General features: G+C 41.1%; 1 protein-coding gene across 2 annotated transcripts; it reads right to left on the reverse strand.

Annotated features, from left to right (window-relative positions):
* Nucleotides 1-690: 690 nt before the first annotated feature.
* Nucleotides 691-20,597, reverse strand: sh3tc2 (SH3 domain and tetratricopeptide repeats 2). Of its 2 annotated transcripts, none has more exons than XM_020593570.1 (22): nucleotides 20,501-20,597; nucleotides 15,362-15,460; nucleotides 13,926-14,057; nucleotides 13,198-13,325; nucleotides 12,896-13,001; nucleotides 11,549-11,692; nucleotides 8,667-8,868; nucleotides 8,463-8,536; nucleotides 7,983-8,178; nucleotides 7,574-7,710; nucleotides 7,299-7,349; nucleotides 6,851-7,155; nucleotides 6,104-6,298; nucleotides 4,867-5,727; nucleotides 4,521-4,741; nucleotides 4,241-4,407; nucleotides 3,968-4,145; nucleotides 3,726-3,876; nucleotides 3,397-3,519; nucleotides 3,083-3,233; nucleotides 2,747-2,943; nucleotides 691-2,283 (listed from the first exon to the last, which is right to left on the reverse strand). In XM_020593570.1, exons 1-22 carry the CDS (start codon nucleotides 20,541-20,543, stop codon nucleotides 1,471-1,473), a joined length of 4,674 nt encoding a protein of 1,557 aa, XP_020449226.1. In that variant the 5' UTR covers nucleotides 20,544-20,597; the 3' UTR covers nucleotides 691-1,470. The 2 variants fall into 2 exon arrangements, with proteins under 2 accessions (XP_020449226.1, XP_020449218.1); XM_020593562.1 differs by lacking the exon at nucleotides 20,501-20,597 and adding an exon at nucleotides 16,486-17,885.
* Nucleotides 20,598-20,603: the final 6 nt, after the last annotated feature.

Genomic DNA, 20,603 nt, shown 5'->3' on the forward strand with positions numbered 1-20,603 from the left:
TCCGATCTTCCTATCCCTCACCATCTTTCCTCCTTCCTACTTTGGGGGATCATAGTATGCCCAAAACCCTCCGAATCCTTGCCCAAGCCACTCAAACATTAAGCTACAACTCAGCAGTCAACAAGCAACATACAGTTGCTAAGCAACTAATGCTCAAACAACAGCAACCTCACTGACAGTCACCAAGCATCACTACCCCATTTCATCACTTCACCTAAAGTTGTCCAGCTGTAGTGCTACCTAGTGAAATGCACATGAGAGGCCACTTAATAGAAAAAAAGTGAAAGTGATGATTACATTGCCAATAATAATAAGAAATGTGATCATCACTTTCACTAACAGCATGTTAGCACCACAGCATCCAAAAAAATGTATACCATGCAGCTACAAGTAAATAAATTAATTTCTATAATGGCCAGAAGTCAGTAATTGACTTTTTTATGATCTCTTTGTCAAATATATTTGTTTTTTTTTTTGTTAAGGAGAAGGCTGGCTCTACAGTACAGACAGTATTCTGCTGGTACACCTCCATTTAAAGAATTGCTGGTGTAACCTAGAAAGTCTTGGATGGCAGCTGGAAAAGTAAAATTTGCCAAAGGGAAGCAGACAGTTCAACACATTAAACACCACTTAAGTTTTCTGTAACAAATGAATAATGGAACAAATATTTATTTGGATTTGAATGTTGCTTTTCTTTCAGGAATAATTTTTTTTTAATTAGTGCTACATTATCTTACCTGGAAAATTCCTAGAGAGTTGTGCAATTGTAGGCTTGAGTCTGTGCTGCACAGTGAGTACTTTTGTTTATGATAATATAAATGCATTTTTCTTACTGTCAGTGCTGCTGATATGACTTCTCTACTTGAACTTAGGCCAGATTTTGAATGTAATGAATCTTAAATATAATTGAGTAGTTTTGCTTTGACGCCTTACCATGTTTCTTTGAGGTAAAGGTTCTAAATAGAAAGTAAATGAGTGCTTTTTCTGAAATTCATGTGAGATTCATCATGTGTTCTGGTTTGTGTGTTTTGTCCAGTCCACATCTCTTCTATTCAAATCTACAAATGCACACAATAAATACTCAGCAAACAAAATAACATCCTTTATGTCATATCTTCCAGCAATACAAAAAAAATTAGAAAACATATTACAAGCACAACACACTGTAATAATCACATTATATATTATACAGAAGGCACATGCTTTGAATTTACTCAGTCTCTTATAACTTTACAGTATTGACATCATCTGTCTTACAGTAAGTGCCTTTGTGGCTGGAACGTTACAGTCGGTTTGCTGGTCAAGACATATGTGACCAGACCAAGGAAATGACAGAGAAGAACGTAAAATGCTACTATGTGTAGACATCACCTAAGTCCATAAGTTCACTGTGTCTCTCAGCAGTTTCTGTGTGGTCTCTTTAAGTGTGGTCCACACTTAAAGCTTTATCAGTATTTATGTCTACAGTTTTTATTTCTGTCTGTGGTCATTATCAGACTGATTGTCCTCAAGACTGACATCTTTTTGACCAGAATCCACTTCGGCATCTGTTTCTTTAACTGGGATGTTTTGTTCATAGTGAATATCAGAATCAGTGCCTTTGGTGTCTGTGTGTCTTGTGATGTTATTTGGTATTTGTCCAGGAACGCTGTGATCAGAATCAAAGTTTGAGTCCTTCTTATCTGTTGAATTGTGGTACATTTGTAAAGTGTCACTGGAGGTGCTGAAATCTGAGATGTGCTCCTTCGCTGTATCAAAGGACTCAGTGACAACACTGTCACTGCATGAGTGACGGGCGTGGATGTCTGTCTCAGACCCAGCTGCGTCCACATAAGGACCATCTGTATCAGGAAGATGTAGATTGGGATCCTCTTTCACAATAGTGTCTGTACATTTACAGTCTGAGCCTACATGGATCATACTAGTCCTGGGAGCTGACCCGCCGTCATACATTTTATTTTCAGGTATTGAATCAGAGATGCCATTTTGCTTTTCTGTATGTCCCATATCAGTGTCTGAGTCCCCTTCCTTCTTTTGGCCATGCTCTGTGTCTGCATTGTCTATGTTTTCCACTCCAGCAGCGGTGCCTTCCTCTCTAGCCAGAACTCTCTTCAGACTCTGGGCTCTGTCTCTGTAAACTTGGCACAGCTGAGCGTCGGGCAAGTGGTTGCCATGGATCTCTGCTAGCTTCATGTAGACCACATACAGAGCCTCAGGGTTAGCTTGGTCCTCCAGGGCCGCTGCCAGGGCCAACTGGAAGTAGCCCACTGCATCAAAAGCATCCTGGACAGAGAATACAGTGCAAAGATCAGAACAGGTCAGTGACCTGTTCTGATCACATACAATAATATTCCTATTTGAAGGTTAGATTTTGACCACAAAAACCTATTGTCAAGACAATGTTTCTGTTGCTCTGTCAAGATCTAAAGTGATTTCTTTTAGGACAGGTTGGAAAAGAGCTTAGCCACAGGAATGTGGACATGAAGCCAATGTGTCATTACTAGGACACACTAATTGCCTTATTTTTAGTCATTTTGAGAAATATTTGTTTTTCCCATGAAAATTCAAGAGTCCGTTTTACTGCTAACAAAAATTAACAACAGAGGAGTCTTGAGCTTTGAATTTTGTTGAAGGGGGTACAAGACATTTGTTTACAGATTGTGTCACAGATCTGAGGAACATACTAGTATATTCAGTTTACTCATGCAGTACAGTCACAGAAATATATTCCTATTCTGTACCGCACCTTGAGTTTGTGTAGAGTGAAATTTCCCAGTCTGCAGTAGACCTTAGCGTAGTAGCGAGCCTCCATGGGGTGCTGCAGGATGGGTGGACACAGAGACAGGGACTTGATGTAGTAGTTTTCTGCCATCTCATACTGCTGTAGGCTGTAGTAGACTGTAGCTAGTCTGTGGTAGGCTGTCCTCTCATTCTCACGCACACCTGAATTAAAAAAAAACAAAACACAATGGACTCTGCTCACAAAATGGGCTAGTTTTAAGTCAGCTACACTAAGGATGGTGTAGCTGGCTGTGCCTTAAAAGTTAAAGACACTGACTTTACTTTTGGCCCTATTCTATACCTGTTTTGCTGGCAATCTGAACAGCCAGCGTTGCATATTGCAGTGCCTCCTCCTGTTCTCCCTGGTTCATCAACAGCTCTGTCAGTTTACTCAACAAACGAAACTCTGAATGGATGTCTTTAATGCTGCGGGCAAATGGCAAACTGCCATCCTGAAAACATATGAATCATTTTGTTACTTAGTCTAGTTATGTCATTGATATGTACATTAAAAAAAAAAACACTGAATGCAGTCAAAATAAAACTTAGTTGTGACACTGCAGTTTTCAGACACATCAAAATACATCAGGTGGATTTTATTTAGCCTCCTCTTACCCTGTAGAAAGGCAGTGAAGCTATTCGGTTCCTGTGGCCTTTAAAGTAAACATCTCCTGCCTCCTCATAGATGCTCATGGCAAAGTGAGGGTCATTCATCCTCAGGGCAGTCTTCACTGCTGCCTGTCAATCAATTTATACTGTCAATTAAAACGGATTGTACAGTATACCTAGCATTAGAAAGTGAACCTTAGTTATATGTGATATTCGTCACTGCTCCTTCGGAATAAGGAGTGCCTACACACTCTACAGGGAATATCAACTGCAACATGTTCCTACCCCTCATGTAACCATTCCCCCAACACTGTCATACATCGCCTTCTTCTCACCTGCAGGTACATATCAGCCAGCTCATCCTCCTGGATGAGATAATAAATGCGCCCCACTTGAAGCCAAGTCTCTGACTCTTCTTCTCTCTTGCCCAAATCAATAGAAATCCTCAGGCTCTGCTTGGTGTAGTCCAGAGACTTACGAGATGATCTGCACCACAAATATACAAAATTAAAATTAACATAAAATACACAGAGATGTTGTGAAAAAGATGGTGAGAAAAGGAGGGGTAAAAATTCACCTCTCAGTGTTGAGTGAAAGATACAGGCTGCTGAGGATTTCCAGGTACTCTCCCTCCAGTCTCTTGTCCTTCAGCTCTCTGGATACTGCCACGCAGTGTTCATAGTACACAATACTCTGAGCATACAGCAGCATGTCATCATAGAGTCGACTCAGCACCTTGGCCACCACCATCTGACCTATGAGAAAAACAATAATTTAAAAGGAATAGTAATGTACAAAGAAAAATAAATTTTGTCTATTTCAGTTCACATTTTACCTCATTTATACTTACTGTGCAAGTTTCTGGCATGAAGTGCAATAAGTAACCCCATTTCATAACACGTCCTGATGTCCTGACTGCTCCCTCTGTCTTTGTAGCTCCTCCCTAGCCAAAGGTAGGTCTGAACATGCTCCTCATCAGTGTGGTTTTCCCAGAGCTCCAAAAAAAGATGCAGCGATCTGGTGATATGTTTACCATCACAATAAATAATTCTATGTAAATGCTGTGTACATTTCATTAGAGCATCTCTATTGTACAACTTAGAAAACATAAAATTAGGCAGGTATCTAACCTGACCAGGAAGCGTTCTGCTACCAAAGATGCCCCTACATCAAGTGCCAGACAGCCCAGGTTGGCCAGTGCCAGGGCCTGGTTCCTCTGGTTACCGCTCTCTCTGGAGATTACCAAGGCCGAGTGGAGATGCCAACCTGCCTCTGGTATGCGACTCTGCTGCCTCAGACACAAAGCCAAAAGGTTGTGGATCACTCCTCGCTGTGTAGGACTGTCTGTGCTCTGGACAGAGATGTACAGTATACAGAAGCACAGGTTACATGTGATATTCACATAGGTAAAACCAGTAACAATAGCAACAACAACAACAAAACACTGTTCCTACTGAACTGCACTGATCTCAGTACCTGGAGTGATGTGAGCAGTGGCTGTAGGACACTCTGAGCCTTCTCAGCCCGGTCTGTCAACACCAGTAGCCACCCAAGCAGGACAGAGGCCTCGAAACCCTCCTCCTCATTGATGTTGACCCCTGTCTCCACAGCTTGCTGAGCACAGCAAACTGCCTTATCTAGAGCATTATATTGCTGGTAGACTGAAGCCAAGCCCAAACAAAGGTCTCTCTGGGTCTTCATGTCCTCTTCCCTCTCAGCTATAGCCAGAGCCTGCTGCAAGTAAACCACAATCTGCGCAGGGAGCAGAGAGGTTCCGTCCTTCCAGCACGGGTTGAGACGAGCAGAGTTCCTGGTAAACAACTCAGTCCTCTGGAAAGCGTCCTGGAGAGAGTGGTCTTGTCTTGAGTCTAGGCTCAAAGAGGCCAGTGCTAAATGAGGCAGGTATTTACGATCATAGAGCCCACTCAAAAGCCAGTTGAGGTCCAAAGGAACAACTGATCGCCCCTCGGTAGCCGAGAGCATCACTGAGTGAAACTGGAGTCGCTCAACAAAGGGAAGTGCGTCATCAGTCTTTCTCAGATACAAGAAAAGGCTGGAGATGAGGTAGCAGACACGGGCCTCCAGGTGTTTGTCCCCCATCACCACTGATCTCCTCAGGAGCAGCTTCAGCAGTTCAACCTCATCTGTGGAAGTGAAGGTGTGGCTGGGAAGACACAGGAGCAGAGCACTGGCCTTCTCCAAGGTCTGGGGCAGCTTGTCTGTCATGCGTTGCTTCAGGTAGACAGCGGTGAGATTTGTAAAGAGAGCAACCAGGAGTGGTGTGTCAGAGAAACTGTCCACACAAACACTCAGAGCCTCTTCATAGTACACACGTGCCTGAGGAACAGTGGAAACATACAATCTAAGTATGAGCTCGTTACAAAGAAATGTCAGCTGTAAGGGAACTTCAGCAGAGATGTGGAAAAGCCTCAGCAGGTAAAGATGGAGACGCTTTTTTTATTTAAAGTAGTTTATTTTCTTTTATTTAATGGCTATTGTCATTATTATTTTGTTCACTTCATTTTACTTTATTGTTTCTTCTGAGGAAAGTCAATTTGCAGTAGCAATAAAAAAAAACAACTTATGAATGACAATGCGCTGTGAGTTGGGAAGACTTATTTTCCTTAAATCTTCCCTTTAGGGATAAATAAAGCATTCAGTCATGTACCCAGGACTCATATTTATTTTAAGTACTAGTAAATGAAGTTCAAACCTGGGAGAACTTTAGCTTCCTAGCACAGAGTCTTCCTAGGAGGAAGCATGCCCGTCGATGTGCCCAGTGCATGCCCATCCTCTTGGCGCACTCCCTGACACTCTCTAGGTGCCCCGAGAGCTCGTCCTCAGTCTTACCACTGAAGGTCACCCACAGGAAGGAATACTGCAGGTCGTACAGTGGCAGGAAGTCTTCCTGGAAGAGACAGCAAACAAAATATTTAGAGTCAAGTTAGGTGAAAATGATGTTTACTGTCACAAGTGTAGTTATTGTTATTAAGGAACTCACGCTGGAATGTGCGTTAAGTGTTTGACTCTTCAAATTGATATGTTTGCCCAAACCACTATCATCTGACTCAAAAAAAGCTTGAATATCAATAATACAAAAAGATTTTGAATATGTGTTCACTTTATCCAAATGCTGCCTGTGTTTCTGTGAACTACTGAGTTCTTATGTAGAGATATTTCATATTTCATTAAAAACAAATATAAACAACAATGAACAGAGGCAGTTTGATCTATATTACACTTTACCTAATGTTTAATATACATTACAGACTAATAACATGTATCTGTACTACACTCACTGTCAGTTAGATCCATTGGCCATCATAGAAGATGATCAAGGGGTTCTACTGTTCACCGTAGACATAAAATTAGAAAACAAGGGCCCACTGTACACTCTGCTGTTTGGCTCTGGGGACGTGCCCCCATAATAAATGAATGATTGACCTGAGACTCTGCTAACCTGGAAGTGATCATGGTTGAGCAGAGTCAGTGTGGGGTCACTGAGCTCTGACTCATCTGCTTCCCAGCTGTTCTCCTCCAAGAAAAGACATGGATCGTCCTGGAACTCATCTAGCTCCCTGAACGTGTCATCCGAAGTGAAGCTCAGGCGCTCTCCCACACGTGGTAGAGGATTGTGGGAATGATAGCGGGACAGATGGGGAGAGGAGTGAGAGAGAGAGGTGCAGGGGGATGAGTGGTATGAGGGTGTCCCTCCACTTTTCTCAGACATGACACTCTGACGGGTGTTCGTAGAAACTTTAAGATCTGTTGTAAAAAAAGATACAGTATAGTAGTCAGTCACTGGTATATCAGTGCAAAGAAATTAATAAAAAATTATTTTTTCAAGCTATTCAACTATATTAATGCCAAAAACAACAGATTTCCTAAAAAATATTGGAGAGCGTTACCATGTTTTGGCCGATTCCTGATGTACATGAAGTCAGTCTCATCCAGTCTATCTGAAAACACAGGAGGTAAATTCATTTAAGTGTCCGCTTTCCATTTGGGAGTAGAGATGGAAACATATTTTTTCCAGAATGAATGAAACAGCACCACCATTTTGGAAACAAGGAGCTGCACTTCAATCTGCATATTTCAGTTAAGGCTGGTTCACACAAACCTCCCTATGTCCCTAATCAACATAAAGTTCTATATCTCTTGATCAGCCTAGTTGTTCTATTACCTAGCCTGTACACAGAGCTGATGTCGGATGAGAAGAGTCTTTCCAGCAGGCTAGTGTCGCTTGGCTCAGAGCTACATGAGTTAACCTGAGCCAGTCTGGCCCTCTCCTCCTCTGTCAGAAATACCAATTGTCCATCTCTGTGCAAGGGAAACAAAGGCAGCATTATCATCTCAACTGTCTTCGCCGCCTCCTCACTGGAGCCACCCTGTCCAGACTGCAGATACACGAAACAGAATTTCATAAACAATTAATGAAAGACTATATACAAGAGGTAACTAATGCAGATTTGATCATAATGTGCAACAAAACGTTTTAAAATTGACATGGTTGAAATGACAACAGCATCATCAGGCTAATTATTTTATGTATTAATAACACTGAAAAAAAAACAAACAATGGAGCTGCTTACAGAGCCATGCTGTCCAGAGGTTTGACATGGGCTTTGTGTACAAAACCTATGTGTCCTGTGGTAGTGTGTTTTCCTATGAACTCGCCCAGGCCTCGGATTAGCAAACCCTGGATCTCAACAATGTCACCTTGGCTCAGCTGGAGCTCATCAGCCCCCATGGGAGTGTAGTCAACAACTGCTACACAGGAACCTGTGACTGAGAGCAGGTGATGAGGCAAGTAAGTTTTTGTTTGCAGAAAAATGACACAACCAGTGCAGTCTATGCAATGCTTTTAGCTAATTCAGCTCGGTTTGTCTGGGTTAAACCATTTGCTGCAATGTCATTTTTGATACTACCTCCACCTTCAAAGTAAGACATTTTCAAATCCCCCCCACACAGTGGTTTTAAAAACCCCAGTTACATGCAGTCTAGCATTCTGCATGTGAGTGTGCTATTCTGCACAGTGGGTCTTGTTTGTTACTGTATATGTATGGCTTTACCAAATGGATGTTCAAACGATTCTTTTTCTGTTGGTGAGCATCCACTACATCCTGGGTATTTCCTCAGGAACCACCTGGCCAAACAAGAAGTTCAGTTTAACATAATGATGCCAACAAAAGTGTCCATCACCTGTAAAACTGCTCCATTCATCCAGCCAAAGTTTTGACAAGAGAATGTAACTGAAACGGAACAGACTGACTCACTGATAGAAGGGGTAGGGCAGTGGCTGCATGGCATTGACCGGCACAAGGCCATGGTTTCCTGTGGAGAGCATGGCACCCTCCCACATGTGGTCCTGCCCTGTACTCTTCACCATCAGTAAGTCATTCTTTCTGAATGACAACCGTTCTTCCTCTTCTTCATCCTGCTCACTTCTTGTGTATAGTGACTTAGCAAAGAAGGATCCTGCACAGAAAGCAGTTAGGCAAATTCAGCATCTACTGTACAGACCCTCCACAAATATGTACAGAGTGCAAATAAACATGCATAGATCCAGACATGCAAAGTGTTTTCAGTTTGTTTTTGTGTTGAAAAAATTCTACACTTAAGTAAAGGATCAGCAAAATTTCTTCAGTTATTGTGCCCTCATTCAGTCGCAGGTAATTGATGGATGTTTCATATCTCTCTTCTATTAAGTTAATGTAATTCTCATCACTATTTGCCAGCACTGCAGTCCTAACAGACATTTCTCTAAAGCTTTTACCTAAGTGAAATGTTCAGGAGAAAGTAGTGATGTCTGTGTTACTCTTCCGTACTGTGTAGACCAGGCAAAAGCAAATCAATATACATTTTTGCATGCATGTAGTGTAATAGATTTGTTTAGCAGAACATTAGCTGCTTTTGAGAGAGAGGGAGATTTTACTGACATTGTATAGCTATGTAGTAATCTGATTATTCACAGAATCAGAGTATTGTTTTCTTTTGTTTACCAGAGCGTATTTTGTCTTTATGGTGATGCAGTAAGGTATTTGTTCTCATCACATGATAAATCATTAGGCAATTTCATCGTTTATTATAAATGAGTTAAAATGTGCAGTTGCACAGTGTTATAGCCATTTTATATGGGTGTTGAGGAATTTATTGTTGGTATCTCATGTTCTATTAATTCATAATGTTTTGAGTGTACCACAAAAGAAGACAACCGAAAAAAGGAGAAGAAGAAGAAGGGAGAAGACGCGCGAAGCGGGCGGAGGAGAACGAAAAAAGAGGGCACGGCAATGGCCGCCGAGGGTGTGTGGCTGTGAAGTATTCAAAACATAAAGAAAGTGCTCAGACTCGATCCTCAGCAAACCTGGACAATTGTTCCTGCTCCGACGGACCGCAGAAGAGTTCGGGAGGGACCCACGCTGCGAGGGAGTGAGTGAAACTGCGTTGCCAGAAGACGAGGCTTAGAGGGTTGAGCCGAGCTAGCACTGGAGCTAGCGCTGTAGCGTATGTGTGGATTGTTCCGCCGAGAGCCATAGGGAAGCTGACGGTATTGCTGCCGGAGACTCAACACTCGCCTGCGTGGGACGACGACAGGGCCGTGGGGTTTCCGGGTGTGGACGGTCTGTGTTCTTGGGCTGGTAAGGAGGAGTTTCATCACACTGGTAGGATTATTGCATTGGATCTGAATGAACACGAGCTCCAACGCGCGCCAACACATGCTAGCATAAAACTCTGAGGGTGCACCCAGGTAGACTGTGGGGTTGCAATATTATTTGTTGTATTTGTTGCATAAAACTGTGACCTGTGTTTTGTTTCTTTTAGTTAATACACAAAGTTAAACTGCATTTGGTGTGTGTTTTTCATTTATATACTGTGAGACAGTCTCTGAAAAAATTATCCATAAATTACAGGTACCGGATGTACATATTCTGGTTATTTAATTTAATGTCATTTCTGGGGTCTCTCTAATTGGTGTTTTAAGGGTGAGAACCATACTGAACCCTAGACAAAGTTGTTATACATTGGAATGTCCCTTTGCCAATTTGTGTTATTTGATCTTGAAGGGGTATATACTAACTAGTCACTCCCTTGCTACAACGAGCCGGGTGGCAAAAGGGTTACAGCTACAAAGAAATTTTGGGTGAATTCTGGGAAAGAAGCAGCCCTGCGATGGATTGGCGACCTGTCCAGGGTGTACCCTGCCTTCGCCCGATTGCCGGCCGGGATTGGCTCCGGCACCCCCCGTGACCCCGTTTAGGGATTAAGCGGTAGAAGATGAATGAATGAATGAATGAATGAATGAATGGGAAAGAAGCTATGTTTCAGTCTAGCCCTGTATCTCCTCCTCGATGTACGGACGCTCTGTGTCCTGGGTAGGCTGAGTCTCTGTTTATATTGCTGGTTTTCCTTTGCACTGTGAAGATTTGGTTACTTAGTACCTACAGTGCAATCTACCGTGCTGTTTTTACTGCTTAGAATAAGTCTTTCTGGTTTTGGCATAACACACCATATTACACTGGATAGAATACTCTCTATAATGCTCTACAGGAAAATAGCACATTGAAACTTAATTCATTAGCATTACTCAAGGAGCAGTTTTGGTCACAAATAAAAGAGGGACCATACTGCTTAGTAATTAGAGGTCTTTGGCAATTTAGACATTGGTAGCACATGGTAATGTATGAGGAACTCTTTCAAAGCAGGTTTACGGCTGCCATTGCTTCAATTTGTCCAAAGTCATGTTCAGCAGTCTAGTCCCAGGTCTGTCTCAGTGTTAAGTCGGGTCAGTGCAAATGGATTAAAAGTAAGAAGAACGAATGGTAACTGCAGCCAGTTACTGCATAATTACAATCAGCAGATTTAAAATGTCTGACAATAACGGCTTCCTAAATTCAGAAAGTTGTTAGAGAAAAAGAAAACAATACATTGAATTGTCACTATCACAGAAAGACGATTATTTAGAGTCACGAGGAACTAAATATTTAGCCAAACGAAAAAAAAAAAAAAATTGGATTCCAGCTTCACTGCCTGGATTTCATTCCAGTGTACACATCTTTATAAGGGGACTGGTGAGTTGACTGATTACCCTTTTCACTGTCTCAACCTCTGTGTTATTTATAAAACTGTTCATACAAAGACGTCACAACTCAGTACTGACCCTCCTGAACTAAAAGTCCCAGGTAGAGGGTGGCCAGATGTTCCTCGTCCACAGTTACACTGATCTCCAAGTCACTGAGGAGCTCTGGGTCCAACCAGAAGGACTGATCACACAGGAAGTTCTCCAAGCAGCGAGCCACATAGCCTGGGACAGACCACCACAATTTAATACTTCTAATGCTAATATCACTGCATCCTCAACAACAAAACCTTGTTACAAAACTATGACAATTATTACATATATGCAACATTACATTTATTTCTGACAAAATAAGCAATGATTACAACTGAATGTTTTGAAATAAACATCATCAATAGACAGAATTTTCTTAGGATTTAAGATTCATAACTCAGTCAGTTTGCTTCTTTAAGACTGAATTGATGTGCTGTGACAGTGGGCTGGTAACATAGTCAAACAACATGACAGTTGTCATCTGATTATTATTAAATTGTTGCTAGATTCCATAAATTGTATATAAAGATGGATGACGTGGTAACTCCTAGAAGTAAAGCCACCACAATTTAATTGCTCCCAAAGGTGTTTTCTGTCAATTTAGATAGACATTATCACACTGATCTGTGTACAAATGGCCATTTTTATTCATTTTGTTTTTAATAAGTTATTTGTTGATATAAAAAAAGCATGCATTTCAGATGATTTGAAAACTTTGATTGGCGGCTTGATACTATGGCTCCACCCCGGTCACTACTGTACGGAATCTGGTTGCAAAATGTGTCACAAAGGTAAGATGGCTGCCACCGTGGTCACAATATTTTGGTGGCAGTAATTGGTGACACCATTTCTATATACAGTTCATGCTAAATTCTGACTGGTATTGAAAGTACATAATTTTTTTAACCCACTTCAAATCCATGAGCAGAGCACAAACAAAACCCAATTACATAAAATTTCCCATGTGAAATGCCCAAAGCTGTTCTGAGGAAATATATGTGTTGATGCAGGACATTATCAATCCTAGTAAAAAGAAGACAATTGAGGAAATATGTTTCCATTATCTATACCACTTATCCTGAAAAGACTGATCACCAGTCTGTCACAGGGCTGACACTTAGAGACAGACAACCACACTCACTCCTACAGTAATTTAAAGTCACTGGTCAACCTAAGCTGTATGTCTTTGGACTGTGGGGGGAAGCCAGAGTACTCACTTAGAACCCACATAGCCACAGGGAGATCAAATGCTGCATAGAAAGGCATCAGGTTGGCCAGGGCTTGAACCTGGAATCTTATTGCTTGAGGAAACAGCACTAACAACTGCACCACGCTGCTGCCATTTTTAGGGCCCTTAAGGTCTACAGGTCTTGATTTAAGGTCTTGATTTCTTACCCAATGATAGGTACGTTGAAAACTTCCAAATTTCCTCCACAGTCTTGAATGTGAGCACAAAGCTATCCTTCTCGGCATGGACAGACACAAGACGTGCAGACAAGTCCTGCAGAAACAAAGCCTAATTTTTCAGTAACAGAACATCCATCTTCATTAAGCATAAAATAAATATATGATAAGTAAACCACATTACATAATATGGTGTCTTATCCTATCATAATGGACCTTATTGTTAATTATGTTATCAGAAGGTTTGACTAGTGCAGTAATATCTATGTAACTGTTAGGAGAAAGTCGCTCACCTTAAATAGTTGGATGATATCCTGGCTGTTGCTCTCTACCACCCGGAGTCGTGTACGTAGCGCCTCCTGCAGCGCTCGATCATGATCCACAGTGGAGCGCCTTCGCCCAGTGAACAACAGCACAATTTCTGAAAAAAAAAAGACAAAAAGAACATTGTGATTAATCACACTCTATTGTGAGTGTTTCTCTTAATGGAAAAGTGTAAACAAATTCAATGCAAATTAGCTTAGATAAAAAAGTTGCTTAGAGAACAAGAGGACATGCCATCCATTCTGTAACCAATAAGAGAGCAAACAAAAACAGAATTCATAATCCTTTTGTTCATTACACTTGTACAAACAAGTACATGCATTTCTCTGTAAGAAATGAAATGTTTTGTTCTTTACAAGCAAGACAAAACTTTGAAGAGCTCTTTAAAGATGTTTTAGGAGAGATCATATTTCATTAATATGCTTTGTGAGCACAAATGTTAATCTCTGGAGGAATAATAAAGCTATTAGGCCTCTTACTGGACTCTCAGCTTGGCCTTTTAAATCCATTTAAGTGGAAGAACGTGGGGGAATGGGATGGATCGTGCTAAACTGCTGAGTGTGTATATAAGTAGATAGGGAAATGCGTTTCATTGCTATACATAAATGTAGCATGCATAGGAAATGCTGGCTCATATAAAAGCTAGTTTTACAGTAGAAACACATTAAGACAAGCAATAAACTATGGCATCTACTACCTGAGGAGAATTTTTCTCCTAGTGACACAGTACTTCTTCTAAAGAAGGCCTCTTTCTTCTTCCAGTAGCTGTCTGCTTCCAGCCCTCCTTCACCTGACTCCACCGTGGGACCGTCTGCATCCTCACCTGCACCTGAATGAGGAAACAAAGCCTGAGAAAAAGTGTCTGGATCCAGCGGAGATGTTTATCTTTTTTGTTTCGAGGCCAAAAGATAATCTCATTTGTGCAAGCTCCGGTGTTAGTTAAGCCAGTTTCCTAAACAGCCTATTGGATTTAGGGTTTCTGTGTGATAAAGACAGGTGTGTGTGATCTGGAAACAATTTTATCACAATGGTCATCATAAGGACTGTAATCACAATCACAGTGCAAGTCCCAGACTGACTCAGAGATAAATGGGAATGTTTCCACATGGCATAAGATGACAAACACTGTTTGCCATTTAGTTCTATGGTATGGGGGAAACATAATTATAATTATAACATGGCATAATTAGAGCAGTGGTTCTCAAATGTTTGTGTCTGGTGACCTATACTTCCACAGACACATCACGTTAAATCAAAATTCTTTTATCGACCTATATATTACAAATGTGTTCACTTCACTTCATTCTGAACTGGATGTTTATACATGACTTTTAGCTAACAATTTCAACAGTGTATCTGTTACTTTTAGCTGTTTTAGCTCCATTATTTTCTTGGGAGGCACAGCAACGCAGCAGTTAGCACTGTCGCCTTACATCAAGAACATTCCGGGTTTGAGCCTGGGCTGACCAGATGCCTTTCTGCGGAGTTTGCGTGTTCTCCCAGTGCCTGTGTGGGTTTCCTCCCATAGTCCAAAGACATGCAGATTAGGTTGACTGGCAACTCTAAATTAGACTACATCCAGAGTAAAATATGTCAAGTTTAACATGTAAATCATCAGTTGGGTGGCAACTGATGTTCTGCTGTGGCGACCTCTAACAGGAGCAGCTTGAAGGAGAAAATTTTAACTAACTTCTTCAATATTTGAATGCATATATGTGCATGTGCTTTTTTTCTAATTTGTTGAGCTACTCCAGTCTCTTCATGTAGCCCTAGGTAACTGCAGAAACATGCTATGGAGCCAATGTAGCCCTGATTGGGATTTATTGAATTAGAGTATTGTAAGCTAACTTTGACTCTGCACATGGAGGGGATCTTAATAGTATCAAAATCTATAAATATCAGCCACATGGCTATTGCAGGAAAGTGACAACAGGCTTCCCCTGATTTGTTCCATTGTGCAAGGAGGATGTCCTAAACACTTCCTCAGTTTATGACCGCATAGACAGATGCACCTTTTTAATTAGCCTAACAATGTCCTGTGCACTCCAAACTAGTAGGAGCGTTTGTCATATGATGATTTAAATTTGATATAAACATTCTACAACATCCAGTTTTTGTGAGCAGCTGCTCTACCTTGAGTCATGATGTCATGTCCTGAGAAGTGTTCATTTGCTCCACCAAGACTGTAGGGTGGTTCCCTCCAAAGAGCGTCCAGCTCAACTGAAGAGATGTCTGTAAAAAAGGAAAGTGAATCAATCTTGGACCTAAACATAAAAAACACTATTACTCCATGCTCTGTTTTTAATAATCAGAAATGTCAGAGGTTTTCATTCAAACATCATATTAATGCATCTTAAAGGAACAGTTTGACATTTTGGAAACATATATATTTGTTTTCTTGCTGACTTTTAGCATTAGATGAAAAGATAGTTGCCACTCCAAAATTTCTACAGTAAATATGAAGCTACAGGCAGCAGCTTAGCTAGTCCAGTCTTAGTTAGTCGTTAGCTAAACTAAACTAGCTCCTGGCTAGAGCTTTACCATACAGAAATAGCAATGGTATCAAGCTTCTCAGTTTAACAAGAAAGTATATTTTCCAAAATGCTAAACAGTTATTTTAATAGAGAATGAAAGCCACTCGGGACAGGTGGATGTCAAACACACACAGGCCCAGCACAGATATACAGCTGTGCTGACATCAGAAAAACCTCCAGGCTCAAACACCCACCCTGCCCCTGACTCCTGAAAGCACTTTTAATGTCAGCACTGTCATATGATTTTAGACATACTGTACACTGAGATTCCATTTAAACACCATTTAACATAAAATAAGTGTTAACCAAACACTAACAACTAGCAACAATTGAAGTAAAACACCATTCCTAAACCTTTTCAACATGCTTTGTCAGTGCAAAACCACAGCATAGTTTGATTTTGATGCAAAGCATTCAACAACAAGACAATAGGCTTCACAACTTAGCAACACAATGCAACATGACATTAAGCTGAAGAGGACAACAGCCTATTCTTTTCCATCCTACAATGCAGAGCACAGTTAGCACCAACAGGACTGCTTGTGTCGACACAAGCACACTCATGCTTCTACAGAACAGAAACACACCATGCCCTTTTTACCTTCTTCTCTAAGTGTGTTACCCATGTTGCATGTACAACAGACCTATGCTGCTGTCTATCTGAATGTAGCTGTCTGTCTCATGATGGTACCGTAGTAGCACAGAGTGCGGGCTGGGACCGACCTGTGAAAGAGGAGAGGCAGACTTTGATGAGGGGTCCACAGCAGGCGGAGTTGAGCAGCGGTCTACAGCAGCAAGATGCCATCTGTCCCAAGACCTGGCAGCTCCCAGAGATCAATGCCATACCATCAGTCCCTCCTAGCTTCTTTAAGAACAATCCACTCTCTTCCTCTCTGCTGGACAAGCCTTGTTCCCTTCCTATTTCTGTATTCCCTTTCCTGTCCAGCTCACTGTCTGTTCACCAGTTCACGCTTACTAGATGAGATTCTTCTCTCCCTCTGCAAAGCCTTGTCTCTTCTTCTTCTCTATCTGTCTGACTGGTTCTCTTTGTAATCCTTCTGTCTCTTGCTGTCTCCATCTCCCTCCTCCCTCCAGCCTCTCTCTCTCTCTCTCTTCAGTAGCTGCTCAGTCAGTGAATGCACAAAGCTTTCTCTGCAAGTGGTATGAGTGTGTGGGGGGCAGGCCTCAGTGAGTTTCCCTGTCTGTTGTATAGTATGCGTGCGTGTCCAGGTCAGTGAAAATATGCACAGAATGCATGTCACAGTGACAATGTGTGTGTCTTTTGTGTGTGCTGTTTGGAGAATGCATTACTGATCCACTGTAAAGCAATGCCACACAGAGACAGGCTCCAAGGTCACAGTGAGGAGGGTGTGAGTTGCTTGGTGCCATAGATCAAGGATCAGTTTATCAACATCAAGTAGTTCAGCACAACTCTGCTCTCTGCTATTAGTGAGGTAATACACAAACAGATGATATGACATGAGCACACCAGGCAAACACCATCCTGCACAGTAAGGTCACCGTGAAGATAAGGATGGCGGCCCACTAAGGACCGATGACAGTGGATGGTGGGGAAGGCCATGCAGATTTTGACTAGTAAAGCCTCTAAATGATGTAGACACCACAGAGCGATATCTATACTGCAAAGTACATGGTCAGGTCACGGGAAAGTTGTAATCACTGACCTTATGTAACCCTTATATACCAAATAATTCAGCAATTTCTTGCCTTTTTAAAATAGAAATAACAACTGGTATTATGATGTTCTCTTCAACACACATAGTGTACTGTATTGCAGATAGAGGTCTCTAGTTTGACACTGCAGGCTAATGCTATTGGTAGTGTAATTGTGTTCATTCAAGTGGTAATAAAGAGCGAGACATTAACACCACACTGGAGGTGATGCGCCATAAAGATATATTCCTGCCAGTGTCCACAACTTGTAGCAACCAAGTGACAAACAAATCTTATAAACCTGCAATAAATGATTTATTGGCCACTTGGGATAGCAACAACATTGGCATATCATCACATTTCAAGTTCATAAATAGGTGGGTAGGTAGGTACTTTATTGAGCCTACAGTGGGGAAATTTCTGTGTTACAGCAGCAATAGAGAACAACCAACATATCACCATAAGAACAGACACATAAGAACAGAACTTCATAGAAACACGGGAAAAAACACAACAAGGACACAGCTGCTGTAACTTGCTGCCACTCTGCGCGGCGCATGCGTAGGTAAGTACGTAGTAACAAAGAACACTTAGTCCTAAAATAAAATAAAGGCAAAAGGCAACAAAGCATTAGGACCGATACACACAAGGATTATAAAAGTAGCGTCATCAGAACGTTACTTTTTACACAGCACAAATAAGCAAATCAAAGGTCAAAGGCACCTAAAAACAGGGCAAAGCAGCAGTGGAGAGAATCAGGAACAGCAATAGAGACTAAACAACCAGGAAATCAAGAACAATCAAATATTACTCACACAATTAATCCCACAATGGGGGAAAGAAACCTGTGTTTCAGCCATAAGGATCTCTGAGCAACTACTCAAAAATACCTAAAGCAGGGCAATATACAGTATTTGAGAGAGATGAGGAACAAGATATTACACATGAGCATATTTACAATGCTTCCCAGGAGCTGAAATATTGCACCACAGTAGATTATTGCATAGTCATTATTGCATAAATGAAGTTGTTAGCAAAAACAGTTGCTTATTTACACATCCTGCAGTCACAGAGCAACATTTTCATTCACTGAAGGTTTTGTGTCTGAACACCTGGCACATTTAAGTCCTGGATTTTAGCTCTGTTTTTGGTTCCTACCAACTCCTGTGGAAAATACCTGGCTGTAGCTGCTAAATGCTTCGCTATGTTCACCATGTTCACAATGTTTGGTGCTGAACCAACTCTATACAGTGGTTTTTTGTCTATGCAATACTATGAGAGTATTGATAGCGGACCAACATGCTAAAGTGGCAGGAAACTGAGAGCAGCTACAGATTCAGGTAATAATTCTTTCTAGGTTTATTATTATGAATATGTGGTTGGATAAAGTGGGAAGTAAATAAAGAGATGAGTGATAGTTAAATAAAGTTGCATCTTGAGCAAAACTACATTTCTGTAGATGAATTAGAGACCATGTCTCCTGCTGGCTTGCCCAAAGAAATCTGTACTGAATTTCAAGCTTTTCATTCTTAGTTAGGATGATGTCAGACTGGTCTCATGCAATGGTCTCAGGCAGTGGTATCAATGGTATCAATCACACCCCAGTCTGCAGCACCTTTATGGCTAACACCACCATCCTCAAACTACAGTAGAGGCCATGATATTTTAAAGGAACTGATAACCTTTAAGAAAATGATACACTTTTTAATGCTTACATTTATGTACACAATATACTTAAATGTACAATGTAGACCGATGGCTGGTTACAGATCCTCACATTGCTTATAAAACTGCTACCACAGATGAAAAAAGCTATTGATTTGCTTTTGTCAAGGAAGCAACTGAGATTTTACAACATAGATGCTGTAAATATGATGCATTTGTGACTTTGTTTAGCCGCCACTGCATGTACTATTCAAAACAAATCACACAACAAATGCATGAAGTGTCTTCCTTTTCTATTTATTGTCTATTATTGTTTTATTCGGTTTTTGTTTTATGTTGTTTTGCATTTAAATATCAATCTTTGCTGCTTTTATGAGAGTGCCAAACTGAATGCCATTACAATGACAATAAACGTCTTTATGTCCTTTGTGCCCTGATCGTTCCACTGCTTCAACACACTGGAGACAAAGAGGCTGATATTACTGCATGAGCCCAGTCATTTCATCTTGATTATGTGGCAGATGAATGGTCATGATTGAATATGTGCATGTGTATCTTGTGAGGCAGAAAGCTGTAAACAGACATGTTTACACTATTCAAAGTGGTTTCTGGTGATACTGTACAAGTCTCAGTACTCTCTTTATCAAACACCTGTGGACCTAGCTATTGTTTTGTTGCAGTCGGAGCCCCTTCCACAACATCATGATGGCACACTGCCGCTTTACTGAACTCTCATATAAACAATGCATATGATTACTGCCATGTTAAGCCACAGACGCGCTAGTTCCAATCATCACATTCCATAAATAGCTATACACACAGCAAAAAACCTAGAATGCAATTGTGACAGTCGGCAGTCCTTGAATATAACATTCAACCCTAATAGGAAACATATGCTGTCAGTGGTGTTTGTGGCAGGGTGTATGTGTATTTGTACAATCTAGGTTTGTAGATGTATAATATGTGGCACAGGAAATAGAAAAGAGTAATATGAGACAGGGGCTTGTGGCTCTAAGTTTAGACTAACCCCCTGTTGCTTCACTCACATGCCTGTGCGCCTAGCACAGAGCTCCCTGCAGGGAGATTCCCACACTGCTGCACAGCAGTATTTGTTAAATTTGAACTGAAACAAACACTGTGGAGTCATAATAACAAATTAATCTGGGAAGGTTTTATTTCCAAAGTCTAACATTCCTTCATATAATATCATAAGAAACCTTTAGATAGTTGTGTATAAATCCATATCTCTGCTCTTCAGAGGGAAGGAAGTGCATTCACTACATGACACTCTCACAGTAACGTTATGGTTACGTGACTAAGTAGGCTACAACGTACAGCAGAAGAAAGTTTGTGACTCAGTTAGATTTATGTATTAAAAGCAGCAGAAAACAACTCTTACCTCTGTGTTGCCACCGGCTCTCCCCTCTAAATTCATTCCTCATGTGCGTGGAAGAATGTACGTTTGTCTGTGTCTGTCTCTCTCTCCCTGTGTGTAGTTTCTT

Source organism: Monopterus albus, unplaced genomic scaffold (genome assembly GCF_001952655.1).
Source record: "Monopterus albus unplaced genomic scaffold, M_albus_1.0 scaffold2.1, whole genome shotgun sequence".
NCBI lineage: Eukaryota > Metazoa > Chordata > Actinopteri > Synbranchiformes > Synbranchidae > Monopterus > Monopterus albus.

Bases quoted from the DNA above. Each gene is read 5' to 3' on its own strand.
- sh3tc2 (XM_020593562.1), bottom strand. From the start codon at position 16,606: ATGGCATTGATCTCTGGGAGCTGCCAGGTCTTGGGACAGATGGCATCT. The intron at 7,350-7,573 runs GTAATAGAACAA...CTGTGTTTTCAG, and splicing joins CAGCTCTGTGTACAGGCTAG to ATAGACTGGATGAGACTGAC. The intron at 6,299-6,850 runs GTTAGCAGAGTC...TGTCTCTTCCAG, and splicing joins TCAACCATGATCACTTCCAG to GAAGACTTCCTGCCACTGTA.